The 25,823-nt window shown below is 38.1% G+C and overlaps 1 protein-coding gene across 3 annotated transcripts in view; it reads left to right on the top strand.

Moving 5' to 3' along the window:
- The first annotated feature begins 6,976 nt into the window (after positions 1-6,976).
- Positions 6,977-25,823, top strand: part of JDP2 (Jun dimerization protein 2) — a 71,892-nt gene continuing 53,045 nt past the window's right edge. The window contains exons 1-2 of one of the 3 annotated variants that reach the window (XM_031952503.1): positions 6,977-7,045; positions 22,669-22,892. In XM_031952503.1, coding sequence (XP_031808363.1) covers positions 7,018-7,045; positions 22,669-22,892 — 252 coding nt within the window. In that variant the 5' untranslated portion in view covers positions 6,977-7,017. Of the gene's footprint in view, positions 7,046-7,466; positions 7,840-22,668; positions 22,893-25,823 lie in introns of those variants that run through there. The other 2 variants (XM_031952501.1, XM_003756218.4) reach the window with 2 other exon arrangements.

Genomic DNA, 25,823 nt, shown 5'->3' with positions numbered 1-25,823 from the left:
AAAGAAGTGTTATATTTTGTCAAAAACATTTCTTGCATCTATTAATATATTTATGTGTTTTTGTTTTGTTGATATTTATATATAGTCTATTGCATTTATAATTTTTCTAATATTGGACTAACATAGCATTTTGCTATTAGGAAAACTATAAACGTAATAGATTATATAAATATCTGGTCTTAGTGTATTATTTTTTAATATATATTGTAGCTTCTTCACTGTCTATTCTATTCTATTCTATTCATTATTAGGATGTATTAAGGATATTAGTCCACAGTTTTCTCTCTCATAATATTTGTTTTATAGAAGGTATTTTGTATGATCACTTTTTCCTAATTTTGCAAACAGCGTAGGTATTATTAATTGAATAGTTTTTTATTATTATTTAAAGGAATTAAATTATAAGTACAACTGGCTTTGAGTTTTTTCTTTAGGACTTTATCTTTGTTCAATATCTTTTTTTCTAATATTAAGTTATTTAAATTTTCTATTCTTTCTTCTGCTAATTGGAATTTTTTTAAAATTCATGTTAATATTGGTACATTTCATTTGTTATTATATGCCTATTATTAGGCAAAATAGTATTGATTATTTCTTTTATTTCCTCTTTTCTATTGTAAATTCTCCTTTTAAATTTGTTTATATTGACAATTTTGATTTCCACTTCTTTTTTTGTTGTGTTGTCCAATCATTCATCTATTTCAATTTTTTAAAAAACAGCTAATAGTTTTATTTGTCAACTCAATTTGTTTTCAGTTTTACTAAACTATCTTTGATTTTCAGAATTTACATTTTTGTGTTTAGTTGGCATTTTTTATTTGTTGCTTTTCTAGGGTTTTTTAAGTTGTATATTAAATCAATTAATCTATTCTTTCTTTCCTTGATGATAGTATTTATATATAAGAATTTTCCCCAAATAAATGTTTGAATTCCACCTCAAACTTTGTTATGTTGTCTCATTATCATTATTTTATCAGATAAGATTATCTATTATTTCTGTGAGGAATGCTATCTTCAGATGTGCTTCATTGATTATATTTGTTGCATTATGATCAATAAAAGATTTGTTTAATAAAGATTTTCTGAATTTATTTATGAGTTTTTTTTTTATGCCCAACAGAGGGGCCAGTTTTTGTAAAGACATAGAGAGTTTTTGTAAAGATATACAGAGAAATATTCTTTTTTTTTTTTACATTCAGCCATTCCCAGAGATATGTCATATCTAACTTTTCCAAAATTATATTTATAAATAAATTTATAATTATAATTTACAAAATTATATTTAGGTCTTTTTTTCTTACTTTATTTCCCTAGATCTAAAAAAGACACATCTAGATACCCAATATTAGTTTTTACCATCTTTTTTCCCCTATATATTTCTTCTCTTTCTAAGTACTTAATTATGATGTCATTTCATTACTATAGATATTTCATTGTCTAGAATGTCTTCAAACATAATGTAGTTTCCCTGTTTAACTCTGTTAACTATAAATATTCTTACCGTTGCCTTATCTGAGATCATGATTGCTACCCTATTTTTTGAGTTTGCTTGAAGTATAATAAATTCTGCTCCAATACCACATTTTAAGTCTGTTTAATCTTTATGTTCCAGATATGTTTCTTGTAAACAACATTTATTGTTGGATCTGATTTTCTAATATAGTCTTTATTTTCTTCCATTTTGGGGGCAAATTCATGCTGTTCACACTACCGTTATTTAATGTTAGTTTCATTTCCTTCCAACAAATCATTTTATTCCTTCCCCCTTCTTTTCTTCTCACTATTAAGGAGAAGTGAGAGGTTCTTTTCCTTTACAATGAAGAATAAGGTAAAGAGAAGGAAAATGATCCATAGTAATGATCTGTAATTGAAATGGCCTGCTTATACTCCTTCTCTTCTCCTCATCCAAACCATGGTCAATAGTTCTTACATTTCTTTCTCTTCCCCCTTTCATTTTAGTCTCCCTTTTACAATCTACCCTCCAAAGTTGAAATTTCTTTTGATTGTCCCTTTTACAGGTTCAACTCTATCCTCTGTGTGCAACCTGTCCAACTGTATCCTTCCTATGCAATCTTTCTATTTCCCTTCACCATTCCTGGCTGTATTTATATTAATATTTTTTACACCAAATCCTTTATATATTCAAACCTCTTTTGCCTAGCTCATATAAGAATGAGATTCATGTGATGTTCATTTTCCACTCTTACACCCTTCACTGAATGTTCTTGTACACTTCCTCTCCTGTATTCCAATTATTTGAAAAATACAAAGTCCTTTCCTCTTCTTCCTCATTTTATACTTAGCATATTTCTTTTTATCTTCCTTTTCTTCCTCTCTTAAAACCAGCAGAACAAAACAAAGCTATATGCAGCTTCTCTTCTTCCTTTCTTTTTTTTTCTTATTAATTCTTTCTATGAATCTTGATGACATTTAAATTCTAAAAGAATATTGGTCTCTTATTCCCCTATTAGAATGTAAATACTTCATTATCATTTAGCACCCTTCCAAAGTTGCTCAAATATGTTAATGTTTCTAAGTTTCTTTTGCCTTTCAAGTTTGCTTTTAAAAATTTCTACTACTGGACTCAGACACTTAAGGCTTCCTAGTTGTGTAACCCTGGGCAAGTCACTTAATCCCAACTGTCTCAGCAAGAAAAAAAAAAACTGTCATCTTTTTTAAAATCAGAAATGCTTGACAATCCTCTATGATATTAAAGGTCAATTTCTCTTATCCCTGTAGAATTATACTCAGTTGTAGATGGACAAATATTATTGGCTGTAAGCCTTTTTTGACCTCTTACAATATCATATTCCAGTTTATACTTACATTTATAATGGTTTCTATCAAGTCTTATATAATCCCGACTATAATTTCTTGATAATTTAACACTTTCTTTTTGGATGTTTCTAGTATATTTCCTTGACCTAGAAGCTCTGGATTTTGGCATGATATTACTGGAAGTTTAGAATTTGAGATTTTTTTAGGAGGTAATAAATGGATTCTTTCTATTTTTACTTTTCCCACTATTTCTGACTGATCTGTTCAGTTTTCATTTATGATTTCTCAACATAAAGTATCTAGGGATTTTCCCACCATTACAGTTTTTTAAGAACTTTAATGATTCCTAAATGATTTACTCTATAAATTTTTTTTAATATTTTGATTCCATCCTAATATTTCTAGTCTCCTGAATCTATGAGTTATTTTTACTCTATCTTTATTTTCAAAGAGTCTAGCACTTGGCCAACACTTTCTTTTTTAAACTACTTATTATTATTAAATTATTATTCTATTAAACTTCCTATTCTTTCTTCCAGAACTCTTACATCATTTTTTACTTCATTTTTTAAATCTCTAGTTTCACTTTTCCCAGCTACTCTTAGAATTCTTATAACCATGCCATTTTCCTGCCCTCCATCTAAAATTCTGTTTGTATGTGTTGTAGAGTTGCTCTCATCTTTTGAATTTAGTTCTTCGGCATCTCTTGATCTATAGTCTTCCTTCATTGTGTTTTTTGTTCTCTTTTGTGTCATCTCCAGCCTCAGTTCTTTGTTTGGAATACTGTGCCTTAGTCAAGCTCTACATTATCCTGCACTCTTGGGTAATAAGGCCTTGCTTGGTTCCGACCTCAATCATTTGGACTCTTGCCTTTCTACTTTTCCTGATATATCTATTCTCTTAGTTCTGGGAGGGTTAGTTCCCTTCTGGATTATCAGAGTGCTGTACTCCTCATAGACACCTGGAATTTCATTGGTTATAGCATTATGACCTTCAGAAATTTTTGGAGGGTCCACAGTTTGAGCTTTACAATCTTCTAAATGTCTTTGGAGTTTTCTCCTCAAAGCAGCCAGGGCTTCTAGTCCCTAGCAACAACCCTGGTTAAAGTGCTAACAAGATTCCAGTCTATTCATCGGTGCTTGTTTACTGGGTAGGATCTTTCTCCAAGGCAGGCCTGCAGGCTTCTGGTTGCCTTTTTGTTGTAATTCTCATTGGATAAAGGTTCTTACTCTTGTTGCTCTGGTTTTCTTGATCATTATTCAATATTTGCTCTCTTTAGACCTTTTTGAAGTATTGATGGGAGAACAGAACTCTTAGAATCTCTCATATCACCATCTTAGCCAAAAGTAATGTCTCTATTTTGTGCAAAGCAATTTTTCAGGATAATTGGAGATACCCTTGTTATGTCCAGACTAGCTCTCTGGAGGATCTCCGGATGAGCCTTGGTCTTAGGTGGAGAAGTGATGAAGGCAGGAGAGCCTCCAGGGGGATCTCTGTTTCTATCTCTGTCTTCTGTGTCTCCTCTGTATGTGTCTAAGTCTGAGTCTGAGATCTTAGATATAAGATCTTGTCTCCAGTCCTTTCAGCCCTTAAATACCTCAGTATGATTACATCATTACATCACACTAAATATATGCCAACTAGAGTGATTACATCATTATATCACACGAAGTATGTGTGAACTAGAGAATCATTATTTCATCAATCACACTGAGTAAGCACCCTGCTGTAAGTATCCTTGCTTCAAGTAGGACCCAGGTGGTCATGCCCTCCCTGACTTCTCAGATTTTTTCAGCAGATTTCCTCTGGGCTGAAGGGTTCCCCCACTATCTGCAGCCCTCTGCATACCCTCATGGTTTGGGATTTTGTTCCCTATCTTGCATTCTTTGATGGGATGGTAAAGCCCTGTTTGGTCTTTACCTCAGTTTTTGCCACTGGCTTCTACTTCCCTAAATAGAGTTGTTAATTTCCATTATAGAGATTATATCTATACTTTCCACGCAGATTAAGTAAAGAAGGGAACTGAGCCATTATCTAATAAATTTATGCTGTGAAAACATCCAATCAAACTTCTATGTCACTTACGATCTGTACCATATTGTTTAGCACTTAATTTACCATAAATTACATCATGTTTTCTTTATTCATATCCCCTACCCTAAGCTCCCTTTCTAAACTGTAAATTTCTTGAAGGAAAGGACCAAGTCTTCTATTGTAGTTCCAAAGAACCAGATGCTACAAAAGTGCTGGTGGATTGATTGGTATCTCAGGTTAATCCATGTCTTCTTTCTTTCAAATTAGAGAATTGATATGGGGGAGGAAATCCATCAACTTTTCAGTCCACTTTTCCATTGTAGGTACAGACAGATCAATCCATGTTCAGTAGACTTTAAAACTAAATAAGCTGAATAATCCAAGTAAGAAAAAAATGAATTGGTTGTCAACCCTTTGCTATTGTCTTTCCCTGCAGTTACCTCTGTATTATATTTATTTTGTAGGAAAAAGAGAAACAAGAAATTAGTAAACAGTTCTCAAAGGGCTTATAGAAGGTTTTGAGGTAGTCTCTGGAGAGGATCTTGGGTTTACCCAAACAGAATAGTTATAAGTCCCTGTATAGACTGGATTGGTGTTTTCAAAGTCCCAGTTGAGAGCCCATAAAATATCATTGCCCCTGCTGAATGTTTCTCCCATATAAATGATCAGACCTTGGGCCCTTAGGGAAACCATCATAAAGCACTTTCACTGTCTATCTTTGATCTTTCCACTATAATAAAGGTATAGTCAGCCTTTCTGATGCTGAGTTCTTGCACCTATATTAGACTATCAAATTATTTCTCATTCTCCAGGGTCTTTCAGGACTTTCTGATCATGTTTTCTTTTGCTTGTTTAATTAGTTTGGTTCAGTGGAAATAACACTAGGTTTGGAATCGGAAGGGCAGAATTCAAACGATGATTTTGCTATTTATGGCATTATGAGACTCTGAGTCACTTAAGTTTTCTGAGTCTCAATTAGTTGGACAAGATGACCTCCAAAGTTCCTTCCAGCTATTAAATATATGACCCGTGATCCTAAGTGTGAGGAGAAAAACTTCAACACAATAGGCAGAAAAGATATTAAGGTTCTCATTTGACAGTTTTTCCTGAAAATTGGTATGTAAGGAGAAAACATAGGTATGAAGACAGAAATGTTATCTTCTTTTCTCTACTCTTCTGGAAAAAACTGTTCTCATACTTTCATCTGTCCCAAATCTTGTTCAACTTTACATTTTGTTGTTATTATTGTTGTTGCAAAGAAGCAATGGACTTTTCCTTTTCATTTCCTTTCTATTGTTGACCTGACATCACGTTGAGATGGAGGATGAAGGTCCCACTTTATAAACATCTGCCCTTCTCTCTCTTACACAGAAAGCTAGGGGATTGGTTAGGAGTCAAAAGAGTTTGGAGGCATGGGACGCCAACTATTGGTTTTTGTTTCTCATTTCTTCCTGTTGTGGTTTTCTTTTTGTCTCTCCTTCTCTGCATACCAGAGGATACTATAATTAGTTATCAGCCAGTTTTGGGGAGAGCCTTAAGTAGTCCCAGGATTCTTCATCTCTTTCTAATAGAGGGAATAAAAATTGTGATATATGAAGATTAGAGGTGGGATAAAGGCAGTCTGGGCCGTTTAGTGCTATTTGATCATTTGAGCCATTTTGAGTGGATAAAAGTTAGTTAGAAGTTTGGTGGATGGAAGATAAGCCCAAAGATATAATTGTGTGCTGCCACTGAGGATCCATAGACTGGCACTTCCTCTTCAGTAATCTGAATTGTAAATGACAAATGGAGCCCTTTCAATTGTTATCAAGGATGTTGATTGGGGCCAACCCCAACTTTGCAAGTTAAGAAGAGGCATCCAGACACAGGGAAAAGAGTGGTGAATTTGGGACCCAGGGGACCTACGTTCAAATATTGGCTTTCGACAGTGTGACGTTGGGCAAGTGACTTAAACTCTCTGGACCTTTCCATCACCTGTAAAATGAGGTGGGTTGGACAAGATGACATCTAAGATCTCTTCCAGCTCTAAATCTACGATCCCATGATGTTAGAAAAGTTAATAGAAAGGGTGGGCGGGGAGCATGTGATGGGTTCACAGCCCGTGGTCCCAGAACTTGTTACATACCAATTGCCTTTTTCAGCGACCACCTACCTGCAGCTGATCTGTCTTTCACACACTCGGGACTCGCGAGGAGCCGGGAAGGCATGAAGAAGATAATCAAATACAGGCTATGTATAAATGGGCTTTAGCTTTCTAAAATCTTCATCTTTTCTCTCTCCAAAGGGGCCATATGAGGGTGGGGGAGGTAGCTAGAGCACAGAAGAAGGGGAGGGGGCGGCGGTGATTGTGTGGTGTGCGAGTGTGGCCGTGTTGAGGTGTGGGGGGGCGCGAGTGTCTTACATAACCCTTCCGTCCTCCTCCCTTCTTCGGTTCTTTTGAAACGTGGGGTAGCAAAGAGGGAGCTGAAGGGATGCAGGTCAGGCTGTAGCTATGGGCTGATACCTTCTTTCGGAGGTGAGGATTGGGAGGAGGGTGAGAAGACAGAAGGAGGTGAAGGTCAGTGGGTGTGTGGCGCCGGATCCACACCCCCCTTCCCTCCCCTGTCCCCTCCTTCCCTTCCTCTCTGTTCCCCTCTGACGTCTGGAGCTGGCAGCTTGGCCGGTTCCGCATTCCTGACCCCTCCCCGCCGCCCAGGGGCCGCTATATAACCGGGGCTGATGCAACCCATCCCGCCGCCCGCCACAGCCTGCGGGAGGGACGCACCGGGGCAGCGCAGCGACGGGGGGGTTGTGGCAGCAGTCGAGGCGGTGGAGGCTGCAGAGGCAGCGGCAGCAGCGGCTGCAGAGGCAGCGGGGGAGGCAGAGGCTGCTGGCCAGGCGCCGCGGCGGCTCCCGGGACAGGACGGGCCTGGGCACCGGAACGGAGCTCTGGAGCCGGGCGGTAGCGGGGCTCGGCGTGCGGCCGTCCTCCGCCTGCTCCTGCAGCCCTGCGCGGGGGGCGCCGCCTCCGCTTCCTCCCTCTGCACGGTGGGTACCAGGGGAGCGCGCTTCGTTGGCTCCCCCCTCCTCCCCACTCCTGGGGCAAGCTCCTGCAGTCCTGGGCACCTGGGATACCCTCCACCCTTCGGGCGAAACGCCCTGCTCACCCTAAGCCCCCCTCTCTGGGCGGAGCTCTCCGCGCACCCTTAGTGGAGCTCCTTGAGGACCTGGGACGGGTTCCCAAGGCCAGGTGCTTAAAGCCTCTGAACTCTCTCCCGGGAGTAATGGTCCAGGGACCTTGCGCCACTCAGCACAGCTCTAGGCACAGTGGCCTCTGGCTTCCCAAATGTTCCCTCCCCGGGACTGCTCCTTTCTATTGGGCTGCCGGGTCCCTCTCTTCTCTTGCTCTCTGCTTCCCCGCCCAGCTCTTCTCCTTAGTCCACTTGTGGGGAGTTCCTCCGCTCGGGGAAGCGGGGGAAGGCGGGGTGGATGAAAAAAAAAAAAAAAACAAAAAAAACTCGTCCGAAGCAAATAGGATAGTGACGGTGGGATTGGGGACTTGGAGGGCCAGGGTCTAAGAAATTGCAATATAAAAGGAAAGGTTAACGAAAACGATCTGAGACCGGCCCCCTGCCCACTTTCTTGGAGAGGAAGCCCCAGGGAATTCTAAGGAATAGGAGTCCAGATCTCAAGGGATGGAGGTGGAAAGAGTTCAGTGGGAAAGGCATTTTGGGTTAAGACCCAGAGGAAAAAGGGCAGCAGGGGATTCTAGACTGTCTCTATAGTGTGTGCCCTTATTTTGGCCTAGAAGAGGGGCTGTGGGTTGTGGCCATCCCAGCTCCACCCTCCCCCACTTTGGGTTACATAAGGACCTGAGCAGAAACTAGCCTTTCCTCCCCTGACTGCCGGGCCTGGCCCGGTGCAGAAACTCATTAACCATCAGAGTTTGGAGGTGGGAGGAATGGGGCTGCAATCCAGTCCATAATACATTTGGACCCCCAGATGTTAGAGACATGTTCATATGATTGAGGGGGTGAAGGAAAGGACAATACAATTTAGAAGACCTTGGGCTTACTTAAAGTATGGAAACTTTAGATGGATGGGATGTATATTGCCTTGGGTAGAGAAGGAGATGAAGATGATGTTTCGATGGCAAGAAGTTACTCTTCTTATTTAGTTTCTTTTAGGTTTAACATAAAGAGACATGTCCTCTCTGTGTGCTTCTCATGCCCAGGATATATTGGTGAAGTTGGGTAGTGCCAAATGAATTTTCAGAATGTTCCTTGGTAACAAGTATGATCCTCTTGTTTGGATGGGGGCATCTCATCCTGAATGGTATTATGAAACTGTTATAGCCACCATGTACCAAAGTTAAAATAAATATTGGTGGAATTTTATGAGAATTTGATGTTTTTAGGTCATTATCAACAGAAAGGGCTGGGAAATATAATGGGGAGGGGACCCAGTAACTTGTCATTGTGGAGGCCCTAAAGAATAACTCTCTACATGGCTTCTCTTCTCTATTTCCCTGAAACTTTAGGAAACAAGTTGTATTGCTTTCATCTTTCTAACAGATCTGCCTGCAAGATAGACATCTTCTTTTGCACATTTTTAGAGTAGTGTTAAACCTGGAACCAAGTGCATGTGGTATTGATTTTAGATATGTCTAAGAATCCCTGGGTAGCTTGGGATCCTTATAAATGGAGACACTTAAAAACAAGCTAGAGTCTCATTACCTCAAGAGAGATGAGAGAGGGTCCTGTCTAGTCACTGAGGGTGAGGGTTGAGAATTGGATAGCTCCCATTCCTTGTTTTCTTTCTGCCTTGACACTACTCCAGAACTCCAGGCATCTCTCAAATCTTCCTAGACAGTTGGAGCCTTGTCTGATCTGAAGGGATAAGATACTTCTTGAAGTCGTAAGTGTTGGGAGATTGCTTCCTGCTTTCTTTCCATTCTTAATGAAGTAACCTTTAAAGTGATGTGTTGATAATGCCTACTGTGGGCAGTAGGAGTGGCAGAGCCCACTGGGGATGAGTTTAGGCTCCTGTGTGTATGCCTTAACCTTTACAATCATGACCAATTCCTGTTATCTTCCCTCCTCTCCACCCCTCACCACATTTTCCTTACTTTTGATGAAATTTGTCTGTTTTCTTCCCTCCTCCCCAACTGTTTATAGGCTTTAGGTGCCTATTTTTTCAGTCTGCAAAGCTGTACCCGAGATTGCAAGGCTCTCGTATTATTGTGGGGCAGCCAGTATTGCATTGGGTCTGCTCCTCATGTTTAGGTCTCTGGAATGGAAGAGCTTTGAGCAGTCCGTCTGTTCTCTGTTCATTCAGCCCAAGTTCTTTTGAGCAATCACAGCTAGAACTGAGGGCAAATTAAATTCTTTCATTCTTTTTCAGCTTTTTCTTTTCGTTTGCTATAGTTTGCTTTTTTCCATGGTAGTGAAATATGTTTGAAAAGGAAGGGGGGGGGGGGGAAGGGAGGAAGAGAAAGGAGAGAGGAAGAACTAGAGAAAGCAGGACTGTGTGTGTGGGCGCGCGCATATGTGTGCATGCATGTGTGTACACATATATATGTAGAGAGAGGGCAACAGGCACATTATTTTTCCATTTTCCTTTAATTAAGGCCCCGTGGAGGTGTGTTTGAAAACAGAGGGTCTCCTATGCCTTTGAGGAGGGTGAGAACACTGTTTTCACTGGTTCCAGGGCCATATGCAGTATATGGTGTCCAATGAAACTGGGCCTGGCTCGTTCTGTTGCTTGTCTTGGCAGTCAGTTTCATGGATTGTATTACCAGTCCTGGAACGCAACCACTGCCAAGCTCTGTGTGTGTGTGTGTGTGTGTGTGTGTGTGTGCATGTGTGTTCAAGAGCGTGTGGTTTGGCCTCTTAGAGCTCAGTAGAGACAAACGCCTCAACAACCCAGGCGAGGAATTTTCAGCTTGTGTTTCTCCATGCTCACATGAGCATTTCTGGCCGTGGGAGGCCTTTGCTATAGCCCCTTACTTGGGGATTTTCTCCTGTGTTCTTATGTTGTTGCCTATGGGATTCCAGTTGTTAGACTTTGGTTAATGGAATTTTCGCTTCCTATGGCATCTAAAAAATTGCAAATCATTGGCTGACTGCATGTTCCATTGTCTTTTGTGTATATGTTTTACTACTGTGTATTAGTGCTAAGTTCAACAAGATTTTTTGAGCCTCTTTTATATGAAAAGTGTTGTTCTGGCTAACAGTGGTGGGATTGGGGTGGTTAGAAAAGACAGCAGGATTAAATCAGTGGCAGTTGCTTCCTTGTCTTTCCTTCCTGCTCAGTAGACTTTGAAGATCTGTGATTTAATTACTGTGATTATTTTACCAATTCAGATCAAGGTAGCACTCAGGCGGTGGAAAGAGCAATAGATAGAGTCAAAATTCCTGGATTCAAATCCTGCCCTGCCATTTATAAGTAAATTCATTTCCTGGAGCCTCAGATTCCTCTCTTATAAACTGAGGTAATGGAAATAGATAAGATGGTTCTTTCTGGATCTAAATCTCTGATGCTAGGAATGATCTCTCTATGTAGACCTTAAAGAAGTGGTCTTTATGAAGTTATTGTGACCAAAATAGTCATCAACTGGTGGCCAACTTTCTAGTGTTAAGCTGTTCTATAAGTAGCTAAGTTGGTTTTTAGATAATAGGCACTAAGTTGTTTCTGAGCCTATGCTTGGATTCTAGTGCATAGTCTTCAAGAACCATAATCTTCACTTCCATGACACCATGAGGCATCAGAGCTATAGAAGAACTCATGGATTGTAGCCCTGTCTCTAGAATATACTGGCTATATGACCCTTAACAAATAACTTAACCTTTCAATGCTTCCAGACAACTTTATGTCTATGAGTTAAGAGACAGCTAGGAGGCATAGCTCTGGACTTGAAATTAGGAAGACCTAAATTCAAATCCTGCCTTAGACACTTATTGGCTATGTGATCCTTGGCAAGTCACTTAATTTCTCTTAGATTCAGTTTTCTTATTTGTAAAATTGGGATGCTATTCCCTCCTGGGACTGATCAAAGAGATCCTAAAGTATGGTGCTTTGAAAACCTTAAAGAGCTATAGAAATTATTATTATTATTAGTCTTTTGCAGAGTGATTGCTTAGCCACTTTTGTAGAGGGACTTCCCTTGCTGGGAGTTCCCATATTAATGAAGTCATAGGTTCTGTCCTATCTGCCATCCCCTGTCTCTCCACCCCCCTTTATCCCATCCCACTAAATAAATCCTCAATTTCTTTTCCTCAGTTGCTATCTAACCTTAATCCCTGAATTGGGGGCAGCTTCAGTCAAACTGAGACCTGTTGAAGACCTTAATTAAAAAAGGCCCAATGTCTCCCAACTCACCTAGGGCCATCTCCAATTGTCTTGATCTATATCTGGCCACTGGACCCAGATGTCTCTGGAGGAGAAAGTGAGGCAGGTGACCTTGCTCAGCCTTTCTTCATTTAAATCCAGTTTATTTGCATGTCACACTATCACTTCCCTCCTGTCATGGCCCTAAGGACAAACAACAACAACAAATCCTTAAATGAGCTGCGATGTTTATGTTTGCCCAATTACAATTTGCTTCCATGAATAGCCCTACAATGAAATTATCGCTTTTTTTTGGAGAATGAGACATATAGGAATTCCTCCAGAACCCAACAATCACAATTCTTATATTATGGGTGGGGTAATTCTAGGAAAACAGCACCCTGGACAAGGTTGCATGGCCCAAATGGCATGCTGACCCCACTATTCCTTTTCCCCCTTGCCAGGGGCCAAATGCTTTGAATCATTACATTGATGGGATGACTGAAGTTCTTTCTTTATGTTTGTAGTTGGAGGGATTAAAAGCTAATCAGAATGATAGATGGCAGTTCTATGCAGATAGTACCTCATTTAAAATGAAATGTGAAACCGTGGCCCAGTTTGGTGATAGAGAATGATTTAGGGGACCCACATCAAAATATAAATTAATTTTATTAATTTAAATAAATATTTATTATTGATTTTGCTTTCATCAGGTTTTTGTCATAATGAGATGGGATTTTGTCCTTAAAAAGCATTTGTAGAAACTGAAAGTGATTCACAGAAGATTGACAACCACAAACAACAACAACAAAACAATGAAAAAAGTTTAAATGATTAAATATTATTTAAAATATTAGGCCAGCTGTCATAAAAATTTACTTTGGGTCATTTGATCTTCTTTATTCACACTTTCAGTTGGACACTTAGTAGTGTTGGTGTATGACTGTTAAAGAGTTCCACTCTGCCAATCCTTATATTTTAAAAGTGAGAAAGAATTCTCCAGGGGAGCCATTTGTTAGTATAGCAGATTTGGGAACTAAATTTCATAACTAAAAGGAACATTTAAAGGATACTTAGGACTGAATGGTGTTCACAGAACAGTGATGAAGAAGGCTATTGGGAATGAGAATGATACAGATCTTTGGTCAGGATATCAAATACTAGTGGCTAACCATTCTGACCTTGGAATTTTCTCTTATCAACTCCAGATTTTACCCAGACTCTTTATTCCTTTGGACATCAGCCTAAGATTATCCACAATACCTGAGATGATCTTAATTCCAAAGTGGCCCTAATCCACAAGGTCATATTTGTAAACCAAACTATTTGATACATAGAATTTAAAATTTAGAAAGAAACCTTGAAGTAATCTAGTAACAAATCAATCTTATGCAGAAACTACCCCCACCCTTTATAGTAATTCTTGACAAATGGTCATCCAGTCTCTACCTTAAGACCTCGAGATAAGAGTTATAGATCTCCTCGTACAATCCATTCTATTTTAAAAATTTTCCCTCACAGCTAATTGTTATGAATTTTTTCCCTTTGTAGCATAACTGTAGAGCCAATTTAGCGTCACAGAGTCATGGAACATTAAAATTGTAGACTACCTCAACCAAACCCTTCATTTTATACATGAGGATACTCAGGCCCAGAGAAAATGAGTGACTTGTTTAAAGTGACACAATTATTTGAATGCTTTCCACTATGCTTTTTTTTTTTTAAACTGTTGAATCTGTTTGTCAGAAATCCCCAGGAAAAATAACTCAGCAGCTTTCCTGGGGAGCTTCATATTGAATTTATAACCACCTAAATCAGAAAATTCTTTTTTATATACATTCTTAGTTTCTGTTGTATTGTAAGTTTATTTTCATTCTTGTCTTCTGTCATTAAAGATAAAGAGAATCTAGTCACAACCTTTTTTTTCCTCGTTGGTGAGGCAGTTGGGATTAAGTGATTTATCCAGCGAGTCACATAGCTAATAAGTGTCACATATCTGAGGCCATATTTGAGCTCAGGTTCTCCTAACTTTAGGACTCTCACTCTAACTACTGCCCCACCTAACCTTGTGAATACTTCACAATCTTTCTTAAAGAGAGTTAAATCTTTCTAAGCTCTTCTAATTCTAAATCATTCTAGCAGAGTCATGTTTTAATCTTTCCTAATAAAATCCATTTTTCCTACCCTTTCCTTGTTGTTATTGTTGTTTTTTTATCATTGTGAATCTTCTGTTCATCACCCTGTTTCTACAAATGCTTTTTAAAGACAAGATCCCAATCTGCTCGTGACAAGAACCTGATGAAAGCAGAATCAAATGGGACAGGTTAGAGTCTTGTAGAGACAGCCTACTATCTAAAATGGATTTCCTTGGAAGATAGTGGCTTCCTGTCATTGCAAACCTTCAAAGAGAGCTTAGATGACCATTTGAATGAGTTTTGTAGAGGAAATTCTGGGTTAAATATGGATTGGTGTATAGCAGTTCTTAATGTGTGTGAGTGCGCACGTGCGTGTGTGTGTGTGTGTGTGTGTGTGTGTGTGTGTGTGTATGATGGGCCCCTTTTGATAGTGTAGTGAAACCTAAGGATCCCTTCTTAGAATCAAGTTTTTCATCCACATTCAAAATTGAAGAGAATTTTTCTTCAGTGAAAAGTTAGTGAAAATAATGATGCAATTTTCCTCTATTTGATGAATACCAAATTAAGAATACCTAGTTAGATGAGTTCTGAATTACTTTCTAACTGTGATATTGTCAAAATCTTGAACCTGTGGTTAGTATTGGTTTGGAGTCTATCATAACTTTCATTTCCCTTTCTACCTTATTTGATCTTGGCTGGTTATTTTTCCTTCTTAGATGAAATGCATTTTCTTCTCCTGGATAGCACCCAATATATCATGAGCCAATATCTCAACTTGTCAAAAGGATTTTGAATCCTAGTCTTTTTTCTTTTGAGGCGCAAGCCACTATTTTCAATTTTGCATCAATGATTGGTTTAAGAAGTGAATTTCCTATTTCAATTCAGTTCTACAAATACTTAATGAATGCTGACTAAGTATTAAATCCTGAGCTACTGGTAGTTTCCAATTCATTTCCACATCCAAGTCATTGATGGAGATAAGATGGTTAGGCTGATTTATATTCTCATACTCTTCTTCTAGTGGAAGAACATACCTCTATACTTTTTGGGTCTTGGTTATTTGGTACACTGGATTTAATTTATATTTATTTAGCAAATATATTTTTCTTTTTTTTAATTCCTTGATTTCTTTGTTTTTATATTACTTTTATTTCCAAACATATCCTTTCTTTCCAGTAAGCTGCTAATTGTAACTAAATAAAACAGTAAGAGGAAAAAAAAAACAGTTCAGCAAAACCAACTAATCCATCAACTATGAACTATTTGAAAGTATATGGAGTAGGGGTAGCTAGGTGGCGCAGTGGATAGAGCACCAGTCCTGAAGTCAGGAGTACTTGAATTCAAATTTGACCTCAGACAGACACTTAAGACTTCCTAGCTGTGTGAGCCTGGGCAAGTCACTTAACTCCAGTTGCCTCAGCAAAAAACAAAACAAAACAAAAAAACCAAACCTGGTAACATAGTAACAAATACAAGTGCTTCTAAATTGTTTCACTTAAAAGCCTTCCAATGCTCAGAAAATTGAGACTATGTAATAACTAAAGTCTAATCACTGAAAGTATATGCTGTATGCCACACCCAGACTGCCATCTCTAGGACATAGAATTTTAGGGCTGGAAGAGATCTGAAATCTAGTCCAATATTGTTTCTTGTCATCCTGTTTCCTTAGTTCCTTACATTGATCAGAGTGGGTGTGGAAACTCACAATTTTCTTGGCTTGTTTTTTTTTTTTTCTTTTCACTAGAGCCCTAAATTCCTTTGAATTAAGAAAAACCAACTCAGACATGTCTTCCAGTTTTATATCTCTAACCAATTATTCCTTAAACGAATTAACTTCCCATCAAATTAAGAAGGGTTTCTAGTCTAACTCCTTCTTCACCTTCTGCTCCTCAACTCTAGAGAAATGTAGGATGATTCCTGCCATGTTGCATGTCAGCTGTCGTGGTTTTCTTTCAGGAATGGAATGTGTTAAGCATTTTGTGGTTTGTATCTAAGCAATAAGGGGCTCCCTTGGGGAGAAGGAAACCAGAGGGACTGATGGTTCCCGAAGGGTAAGAAATTCTGCATTAGGGGTCTAGAGTGAGGGACTCCATTGAGAGAGGATGCTTGGAAAACAGGAAGAGACCTAGAGGGGGAAAGAAGGCACTTTGAATATTTCCCTGAGGGGGTAACTACCTACCAAGGGGTTTATACAGTAGCTGAGAATTCATTAAGTTTCTGATTCACTTTTTAATGTCTTATTCCCACCATCTGCGTGAAAATAAACAGAAGCTGCTGGCAGAATCCTTCCCATAACAGAAACAGGGCCTGGCTTCAATCTCCTAAAGATGGTCTTTGGAACTCTGCTTAGAGCCTCCTTATAACTGTTCTCAGGATTGCCTTGTAATGGAGCTCCTTTGAGCAGCTCCTTCTCTTTATTGAGAGGCAGGGTGCTATAGTGAATAAAGAACTGCCCTCAGAATCAGCAAAGCTTGAATTTGGGTCCTACTTCTGATGCATGCTGGCTGTGGCAAATCACTTAACTTTTCACTGGGCAATTAATTCCCTCAGTTGCAGAGCACATGCTGATCTCCATTGAGAGAAGGACTTTCCTTACCCCAGAGTTCCTTATATAAAGGAAATTACAGATCAAGTTTTTTAAAAAAACGTTCTGTTGCCTACATTCAAAATTGAAGGAATTATAAAATTTTAGTGAAAAGGTAGTGAAAATAATGCTGTAATTTTGCTCCACCCAATTGACCCCAGTTAAGAACACCAGATTAGATGATCTCTGCTTTTTGCCTCTGTGATGTTGCCAAGATCCTATTTTTGCATTTGGGGTGACATTATTGAATAACTCTCCTGTGATAGTTTCAATTTGGGGTCTTCCATGACTTCTTTAAACTTTTGGGCTTCTTTTCCCAGGTGGAATCTTTTATATTGTGAGCTGCTATTTCAACTTGTCAAAAGGATTTTGATTTCTAATTTTTTGAGGCCATTATTCCTTTCTACCATTTTCCACCAGGTTCTTCCTTGTTGTCAGAGAGTATCAGAGAGAGATTTCACTGTGAATCCTAATTCAATCAGCATGCATTTATTAGGCACCTACTTTGGGCTAGGCACTGCATGAATCTAGTCTTTGCAACTAGAGGGTATCTCTCTCCTTATCTCTGTCCTGAGTATAAAAACTGATTATAATAAATGCTTTGAATAAGGTTAGGGCCTTGGGCAGAAGAGAATATTCTACTCTTATTTATGATCTTTTTGGATCAGCACAGTCAATGTAGCTCTTTTTTTAGCCACTCATTTTTTCCTTCAAGTTCCCAAACACCCATGTGGCTTTAAGTTTCCTTCCTGTTCTAAGTTTTATATATCATCTTGAAGTTTACAAAACACTTTCCTTAAAACAATGCAGTGAAGTAGGAAATATATTCTGATTTTACAGATGAAGAAACTGAGTCTCAGAGGTTAAATAATTTTCCCAGCCCCTGTAACTAAGTGTCAGAGATGAGATTCAAAAATGGTAGTTGAGGTCTAAGGCTAGCATTCTCTCTATTAGGATATATTACTTTCCTCCATGGACAAGGGACTTTCCACATTCTGCATGTTGCCATATTTCCTTCACTCTTTTTTTTTACTAAGGAAGACTTGACCTAGTAGCACTTCTTGGTATGGATTTCTTTATTATTCCTGTGGGTTCCATCAGTCACTTTTACAGATCTTATTTTCAGAGGAATGTCCCAGAAGCCTGACAGTCAGGTGAATTAAATCCCCCTCAGAGAAATTAAGACTCCTGTCCAGTTAAGGCTTTAGAATGGTCATTAGCACAGTTAAATAATCACACATAGGAGGGTGTTAGAGACCATTTCTAATTCAATTTACCCCCTCAGATTATAGCACAATGCATTAGGGGGACTTCCAGGGAATCCTAATAGTTTCCTTTTAATGGAGTCATTACTATAGCTGAGTCCTTACATCCCAACTGGGTCTGAGCTAATGAAATAGGTGACTACCCATTTGGTGTTGCTTCAGGAGCATTAGAAAGGCCTTTAGCCTCTCATACCTAGTAACTAGTTTCTGAAATTACACCAGTAGACCTTAATGTAAAGGTATCTTTGGGTTGCAATGGGTAGGGTGTTCACCTGAATTCAAATCTTGCCTCAAATACTTACTAGCTGTGTGACTATGGCTAAGCTACTTAACCATTATCTGCCTCCATTTTCTTTTTTGTAAAATAGGGATGATAATTAGAACCTTTCTCTCAGGATTGTTGTGAAGATCTAACATGACAATATTTATATATTTATAAAACACATTACAGCACTATCTAAAGTTAGCTATTATTTATATTGCTTACTATAGAGATGTTCTGGGAGGAATAGTACTTGAATCTGTTAACAGAGAAGGTTGAGGAGGTCAAGAGAGCTAGATTCCAATCACTTGGAATACAAACTCTGACCTTACCCCTCCCTTTTCCATTTTGTATGTGTTTATATTTGTTTTCCAGTCTATGAAAAACTCCAATACCAGATTAATTTTTTTAGATTTTTTTTTTTTTTTGATATTTCAGGTCTCCTTCAAGACCTTCCACCATCAAATGGAATTATGCATAGGAAGCATTTTTCAAACCTTACTTTATAAAAGTCAATTATAATGACCAAATCCCAATTTATCTTTTCCAGCTTTGTCTCTCTCACTACTCAACATGGGTAGTTTAGGCACTATCTTCCACATACCCTTTTTGAATTCTGGTCCCCTTACTTTCTGGCAAGCCATCCTTTTCTCAGTAGGAAACTCTCCTGGTACCTCTCTGGTATTCTACCAATTCTTCAATACCTTGATTAAGTAACATGTCTCCCAGAAAGCCTGTTCCAACCATCTTTCTTTCTTAACATCTCCTCTATCATAGATTTGTGTCTTCCTGAGTAAATTTCTCTTGGCGGGTAAAGACTATGTACTTTGTGAATCTGTATCCCAAGAATAATCAGAGCCTTGCACATTGGGGTAGAGATAAGGAACAATTTCAAATTGATTTCAATGATATCAGGAACTACTAGATGAGAAGACTTACTTATCTGATACAAGTCAGCACCTTCTTTAAAACTTATATTCATAAAGAGTTGCCTAGAGCATAGAGAAAGAGTTTAAGTGAATTGTCCAGAGTCACATGGCTAGGACATGGCAGAGGTTAGATTTGAAATCAGGTGTTCTCTACTTCAAGGTTAACTCTCTCTGCACTGAGCCAAGCTGCCTCTTGCCTTACATAGAATAGAAGCTAATATATAGTTATAAAAGTGCATTAAGTGGAAATATGTTTAGAAGAATTGAGCATGTTTATCCTATATTGGATTACTTGCTGTTTTGGGGAGGAGGAAGGGAGGGAGGAAAATTTGGAACACAAGGTTTTGCAAAGGTGAATGTTGGGAATTAACTTTGCATCTATTTTGAAAATAAAAGCTACTGTTAAAAAGAAAAAAAGTGCTTTAGGCTGATGAAGTGTGTGATCTTGGAAGAGTACTATACTTCAGTTTTCATATTTGTAAAGTGAAGTAAATTGGATTAGTTATTTAGCTTTTTTAGCTTTTCTTTTCCAGCTACAACTTTCTTTTTAAAAAAATTTTTAATCATATTTTATTTTTCCAAATACTTGTAAAGATGGTTTTCAATATATATTTTTGTAAAACTTTGTATTTAAAATTTTTCTCCCTCTCTCCCTTATTTCTGCTCTCCACAAGACAGCAAGCAATTTGATATTGGTTAAATATGTGCAATCCTTTTAAACATCTCCATAACTGTCTTTTTGTACAAGAAAAATCATACCAAAAGGAAAAAAAATGAGAAATAAAAAAAGAACAAACAAATAATATACTATTTTGATTTACATTCAGTCTCTATAGTTTTCTTTCTGAATATGATTGGCATTTTTCATCCCAAGTCTATTGGATTTGCTTTGAATCATCATATTGTTGAGAAGAGCCAAGTCCATCACAGTTGATCATCACATAATCTTGCTGTTACTATGTACAATGTTCTCCTGGTTCTGCTTACTTCCCTCAGCATTAGTTCCTATAAGTTTTCCCGAGCTTTTCTGAAATCAGCCTGCTCATCATTTCTTGTGGAACAATAATATTTCATTACCTTCATATACTATTCCCCAAATGATAGACATCCATTCAATTTCCAGTTCTTTGTGGCAAAAAGATCCAGCTATAACTTTCAATGATTTATACCTTAGTGTGAATCATTAAGCAAGTTTTGATATTCATTCAATAATCATTTATAAAACTTCTACTATGTGCCAGGTATTCTGCTAAGCTCACAATGAACACACACAGGACATAAAAAGGATAGTGTGCATATGGAAAAATAAGATTAAGTGTAACTAACATTTATGCAATACTTTGCCAAATACTTTATGCAGGAGATCTCATTTATGGGAAGAATGGGTGAAAGCCTAGGGAGGGCAGGTGGAAGAAGAGATTGGGGTGGGGAGAAAGGAAGAGAGAGAAATGGAAGGACATAGAGTCAGAGAGAGTAGGGCTATTAAATTACAACCTCATAAACTTCATAGTTCTGTCTAGAGTTGGTTCTGTCAATAATAATAGCCACTCACATTTATATGGGAAGTGTATCAAAGTTTAAAAGGCAGAGTGTCTTCCTGGTGCCAGCTTGGAAAGCAGGAAGATCTAAATTCAAATTCCACCTCTGACATAATTCAGCTGTGTGACTATGGGCCATTCACTTAAGTTTTGTGTCCCTCAGTTTTTTGAACTATAAAATGGGGATAATATAGCACCTACCTCTCAAGGTTGTTAGAGAATCAATTGAGTTAATATAAAATTTTGTATTTCTAGCACTTAACACAATGCCTGGTACATAGTAAACATTTAATAATTTTTGTTGTTTTTGAGTCATGTCAAATGTTTCTAACTCTTCATGACACCATTTTGGAGTGTGTGTGTTTTTTTTTTTTTTTTAGCAAAAAATACTGGGAATAGTTTGCCATTTCCTTTTCCTGTTTATTTTATAGATGAGGCAAACAATTAAGTGACTTGCCCAATATCATCCAACCAGTAAGTGTCTAAGGCTGTATTTGAACTCAGGGAGATGCATCTTCCTGATTCCAAGCCCAGTGCAATGCTTTCACTTAATAAATGATTATTGATTGTTGACTGATTGATCTGAGGAAACTGGGATGACTTTCCTTGTCCAAGCTATAAGTGTGATCCCAGATTCTCTCACTCCTGAAACAATACCCTTTTTTCCATACCACATTAGTGATGACCATTGGAACAGTTCTAACCTTATAGAACTGTCATCAACATTTTAAAAGGGGGATTATACAAAGAAAATGGCAATTAGGGGCAGCTAGGTGGTACAGTGGATAGAGCACCACCCCTGAAGTCGGGAATCTTCTGAGTTGGCCTCAGACCAGATATGTGACCCTGGGCAAGTGACAACCCCAATTGCCTCAGGGGAAAAAAAAGAAAGAAAGAAAATGGTAGACATAGCTAATTAGAATTTAATAGAGATAATGAAAATGAGACTCAAGGAAGTGGACCATTTTAGTTCAGTGGCAGCCAGGAGTCTTTATTACTGTCACTTGTGTCTATAATTCTTATTTTCTACTTGTGAGCATAATTGAGAAGGGAAAAAAGAATGGTCCATATGGAGTGTAGGGATATATCTTGACCTTTTATACTCTTCCAGTGATTTGTGGTTCCCTCCTATTTATCTTTATTGACCTGCAAGGTATGATGTTGTATTTGTTAACTTTGCATCCATTGAGTCAGAGATGGGTAGATGTAAAGGATGGTTCATTTAAATTCAGTTCAACATTTATCAAGCAATTAAAGTGTAAAATGCTTTGTGTTAGATGCTGGGGAAACTGCAAAGATGAATAAAATTTGATTCTTGCCCTTAGGAAACTTACAGTCTCATAGTCACAAATTTCATTCTTCACTTTTGGCCCTCACTTGAACTCTTTCACATTCTTTTTCTCTTATACAGATCTCTTTTACATGATTTTGTTTTATTTTAGAGGAATTATCTGGGCTTAAAAGTAAGAAGAATAGGCATGTATGCCTTGAGTGACTCTAGGAAACCTATCCTGCACCACTTCCACATCTCTGCTATTCAGTTACCATTATGCCTGAAGTTTTACCATTAGTGATTCAATCCTTTGGAACAATTCTAGAAGGTTAAATCTTTAACATTTTAAATTGTCAGCAATTAGTTTTCTTCTTGGCAGTAGGGCCTCAGGGTGATGGTGAGAGAGATATCTGTCTTGAGCATCTACAGAGGAGAGATTAAAAAGCTGTTCCAGAAGGAGAGGGGGAGTTGCTGAAGACTAAGATCCCCTGCTTCATGGCTTCCCCTAGGGTTGGTATCATTTGGATGAGTGATGATCAGCGTTTCACTTTTCTCTCCTCAGGCGGCGGCGTCATTCCTTCTGCTATGATGCCAGGGCAGATCCCAGACCCTTCCTTGACAGCAGGCGCCCTGCCAGGGCTTGGCCCCTTGACGGGACTCCCCGGCACCGCTCTGACAGCAGAAGAGCTGAAGTACGCTGACATCCGTAACATTGGTGCTGTGATCTCACCCTTACATTTCCTGGAGGTGAAATTGGGGAAGAGGCCTCAGCCAGTGAAGAGTGAGGTGAGTTTGTCTCCCTTTATGCCTGCCTTGCCTCTGGAATTGGGGGCCAATCCAGGAATTAAGTGTCATGAGCCCTAAATTTTCATCTGAATACTTATCACTAGCAGACTAACAAGTCATGTAATGGATCGATCTCCGTCCCAGGCTTCTCATCTATCAAATGGGGATGTTAATATTTGATCCACCAACTTCCCAGGGGCTCAAATGAGAAAATGGTTGTGAAAGTGCAATGAAAATCATGGACTATAGAGGCTTATTATCAGCACCATCAATATCACCACTTAATGCCAAGCAGGTAGAGACCCAGTGGACACAGTATTGTGTGTCAATGGCCTGTACCACTCCACCCCAACCATCAGGCATCATTTGAGTCACTGTAACTTTGTCATCCTCAGATGGTGTTTGCCAAGTACCCACATGTGGCTGGAGTAAATTCCATCTGTGACAAAGGATTTCATGTCCTTTTATTTCAAGAAAACAGTATTGTTCCAGAGATTGATCGGAACTAGAGGCCTAATGAGCTGCCTCCTGGTACAATTGATTTTTTTAACACCTACTTACTATAATCTCTCTGCTTCCCTGCACCCACCCCCAGAGTCATCATTTAATATCCTATTATGTTGGGCCATATGAGGAACAGAGGAAATTTATCCTGGAGAAGAAAAAGACTTAAAAGGCTAGCATTTTGAAGAAAGATTGGATTGTTTTTCTTAGGCATAGAGGGAAGAACTAGGAGCAATATATGGGCCTATTATAGGGGGATTTCAAATAGTCATAAGGATCAATTTCCTAGTATAGCTGTCAGCTAATGGAACGGGCTGGCTCAGGAACAGTTGTATAGAAAAATTGTATAGAAAAGATTTCTGATTTGGTTTGGGTGTGGTGATATACCCTTCCAACAATAGGATTTGTGTAGTTTTTTAAAAGTTTATTTTTTATGCTATTTGCTTAGATGCATGGATGACCTGATTCAGTGTATATTTCCCTATGAATGAATGAATGAATACATTCCCCATGAATGTATTCAGGGCAGATCTGATACTAATTCCCTGTTAAGTTAGGTTTGATAGACACTCATAGATTATTAAAAGATTAACAAAAGTCAAGTCAACAATCATTTATTAAGCTTCTATTCTGAGCTGGGCACTATGTTCATCACTAAAATTTACTTAGTTTTTACTTAAGAAAAGTAAATATGTAGTAACAAGAAACATGTAACAATAAGCAGTAACAAAAAGCATGTAGTGACACTTAGTTTCAATAGATGTCTGCTCCCCTGTTTTGTCTCCAACTTGCTGGAGGATTCTTTAAGGATGAATTCTTTTACTATAGAAAAATAAGGATCTGAAAGATTTTATCACTTCTTGGAAAGGTTCTGGTTTCAGGTATGGGTAGTGGAATCAGGTATTATATGATTAACACCCTTCTCCATCATTGATCACCATCCTACAAAAACTGGAAGAAAATACCTGAGATCTAGTATGACTAGCAGGTATTTCATATCAGCAGAGGATAAGGAATTCAGATATGAAAGGACCTCATAGATCATCTACTTTAATTCACTCTTTTCATAGATGGGGAACTGAAAGTGAATGATTAAAAGGCTCAGCTAGATGATATGGCTTGAAAGTATCTGAAAATATTTCTGGGATTCAAATACAATTCTTCCTAACTCAAAATCCAGCATATTTATTAATTGACTCCTAAGAGTTTATATTTTGTCTGGGCAAGGTGGCTCAGTGGACAAGGTGCTAGGCCAGAAGTCATGAAGACCTGAGTTAAGCTCTGGCCTATGACACTTATTAACTTTGTCTTCTGGCCTCTTAGCCTCTGTCTCAGTTTCCTAAAATAGGGATAATAATGGATTTATTATCTATTATATCACAGGATTATTGTGAGGATCAAATGAGATAATATTCATAAAGTAAAGCACTTAGCACAGTGTGACACAAAGTAGGTACCATATAAATGCTTATCCTACTCCCTTATAAATTGCATTTGATTTGTGATATGGTATTTATAATCATGTCAATATATTAATCAATAAATTATTATCTATTCATAATAATACATTGACAATTAGTTCATATAAAATGAGTTGTAACAAGTGCAAAGTAGGATGGTCTGAGTCAAGAAGATCTTGATTCAAATACTACTTTTGATCCATACTAGTTGTATAAGGCATTGAACCTCCTAATTGCCCAGATAACTTTGAAGACTCTAAGTTCAGATACATTATCATCACTTTGAAGACTCTAAGTTACAGATACATTTCTTCATTGGTGTTGAGAATTTGCAGTTTGGAAATTTTCTTACCAATGAAATCACAAGCCTGATTTTCTTCCTAAGAAAAGAAAAGTAGTTATAATATTTTTAGATTATTTATTTGTAATAGTGTAAGCAAGGGCAATGAGGTGGTGCAGTAAATAGAGTACTAGGTCTGAAGTCAGGAAGACCTGACTTCAAATCTAATTCAGACACTTACTAGTTATGTGACCCTAGGCAAATCACTTAGATTCTGTTTGCCTCAGTTTTTCCATTTGTAAAAATGAGCCAGAAAAGGAAATGATGAACTACTCCAGTATCTGCCAAGAAAATCCCAAAGAAAAGTCATGAAGAGTCAGACGATTGAGACAATCCTGTCTTGAACAACAAGAACAATTTGTGTAATCATGGAGGTCACTTTGCTCTTCACAGAAAGTGCTATGGTCTATTATGTGGTGCATTAAACTAGATCATGATACTTAGTTTCTCATCTTGGCCCCAACAGCTTTGTGAATTAGAGCAAATCACTTTACTCTTCTGGTCTGTAGTTATCTTATCTATAACATTAAGAGGTTGGTCTAGACAATCTTGCAAGTCCCTTCTACTCTAACATGTTATGATTCTCTATTCTTTTTTTAAAAAAAAAATCAAATACATGTAAAGATA

This window comes from Sarcophilus harrisii, chromosome 2 (assembly GCF_902635505.1).
Source record: "Sarcophilus harrisii chromosome 2, mSarHar1.11, whole genome shotgun sequence".
Lineage (NCBI taxonomy): Eukaryota > Metazoa > Chordata > Mammalia > Dasyuromorphia > Dasyuridae > Sarcophilus > Sarcophilus harrisii.
The sequence above is the reverse complement of the archived record's forward strand: the minus strand, read 5'-3'. Positions and strand labels throughout refer to the sequence as shown.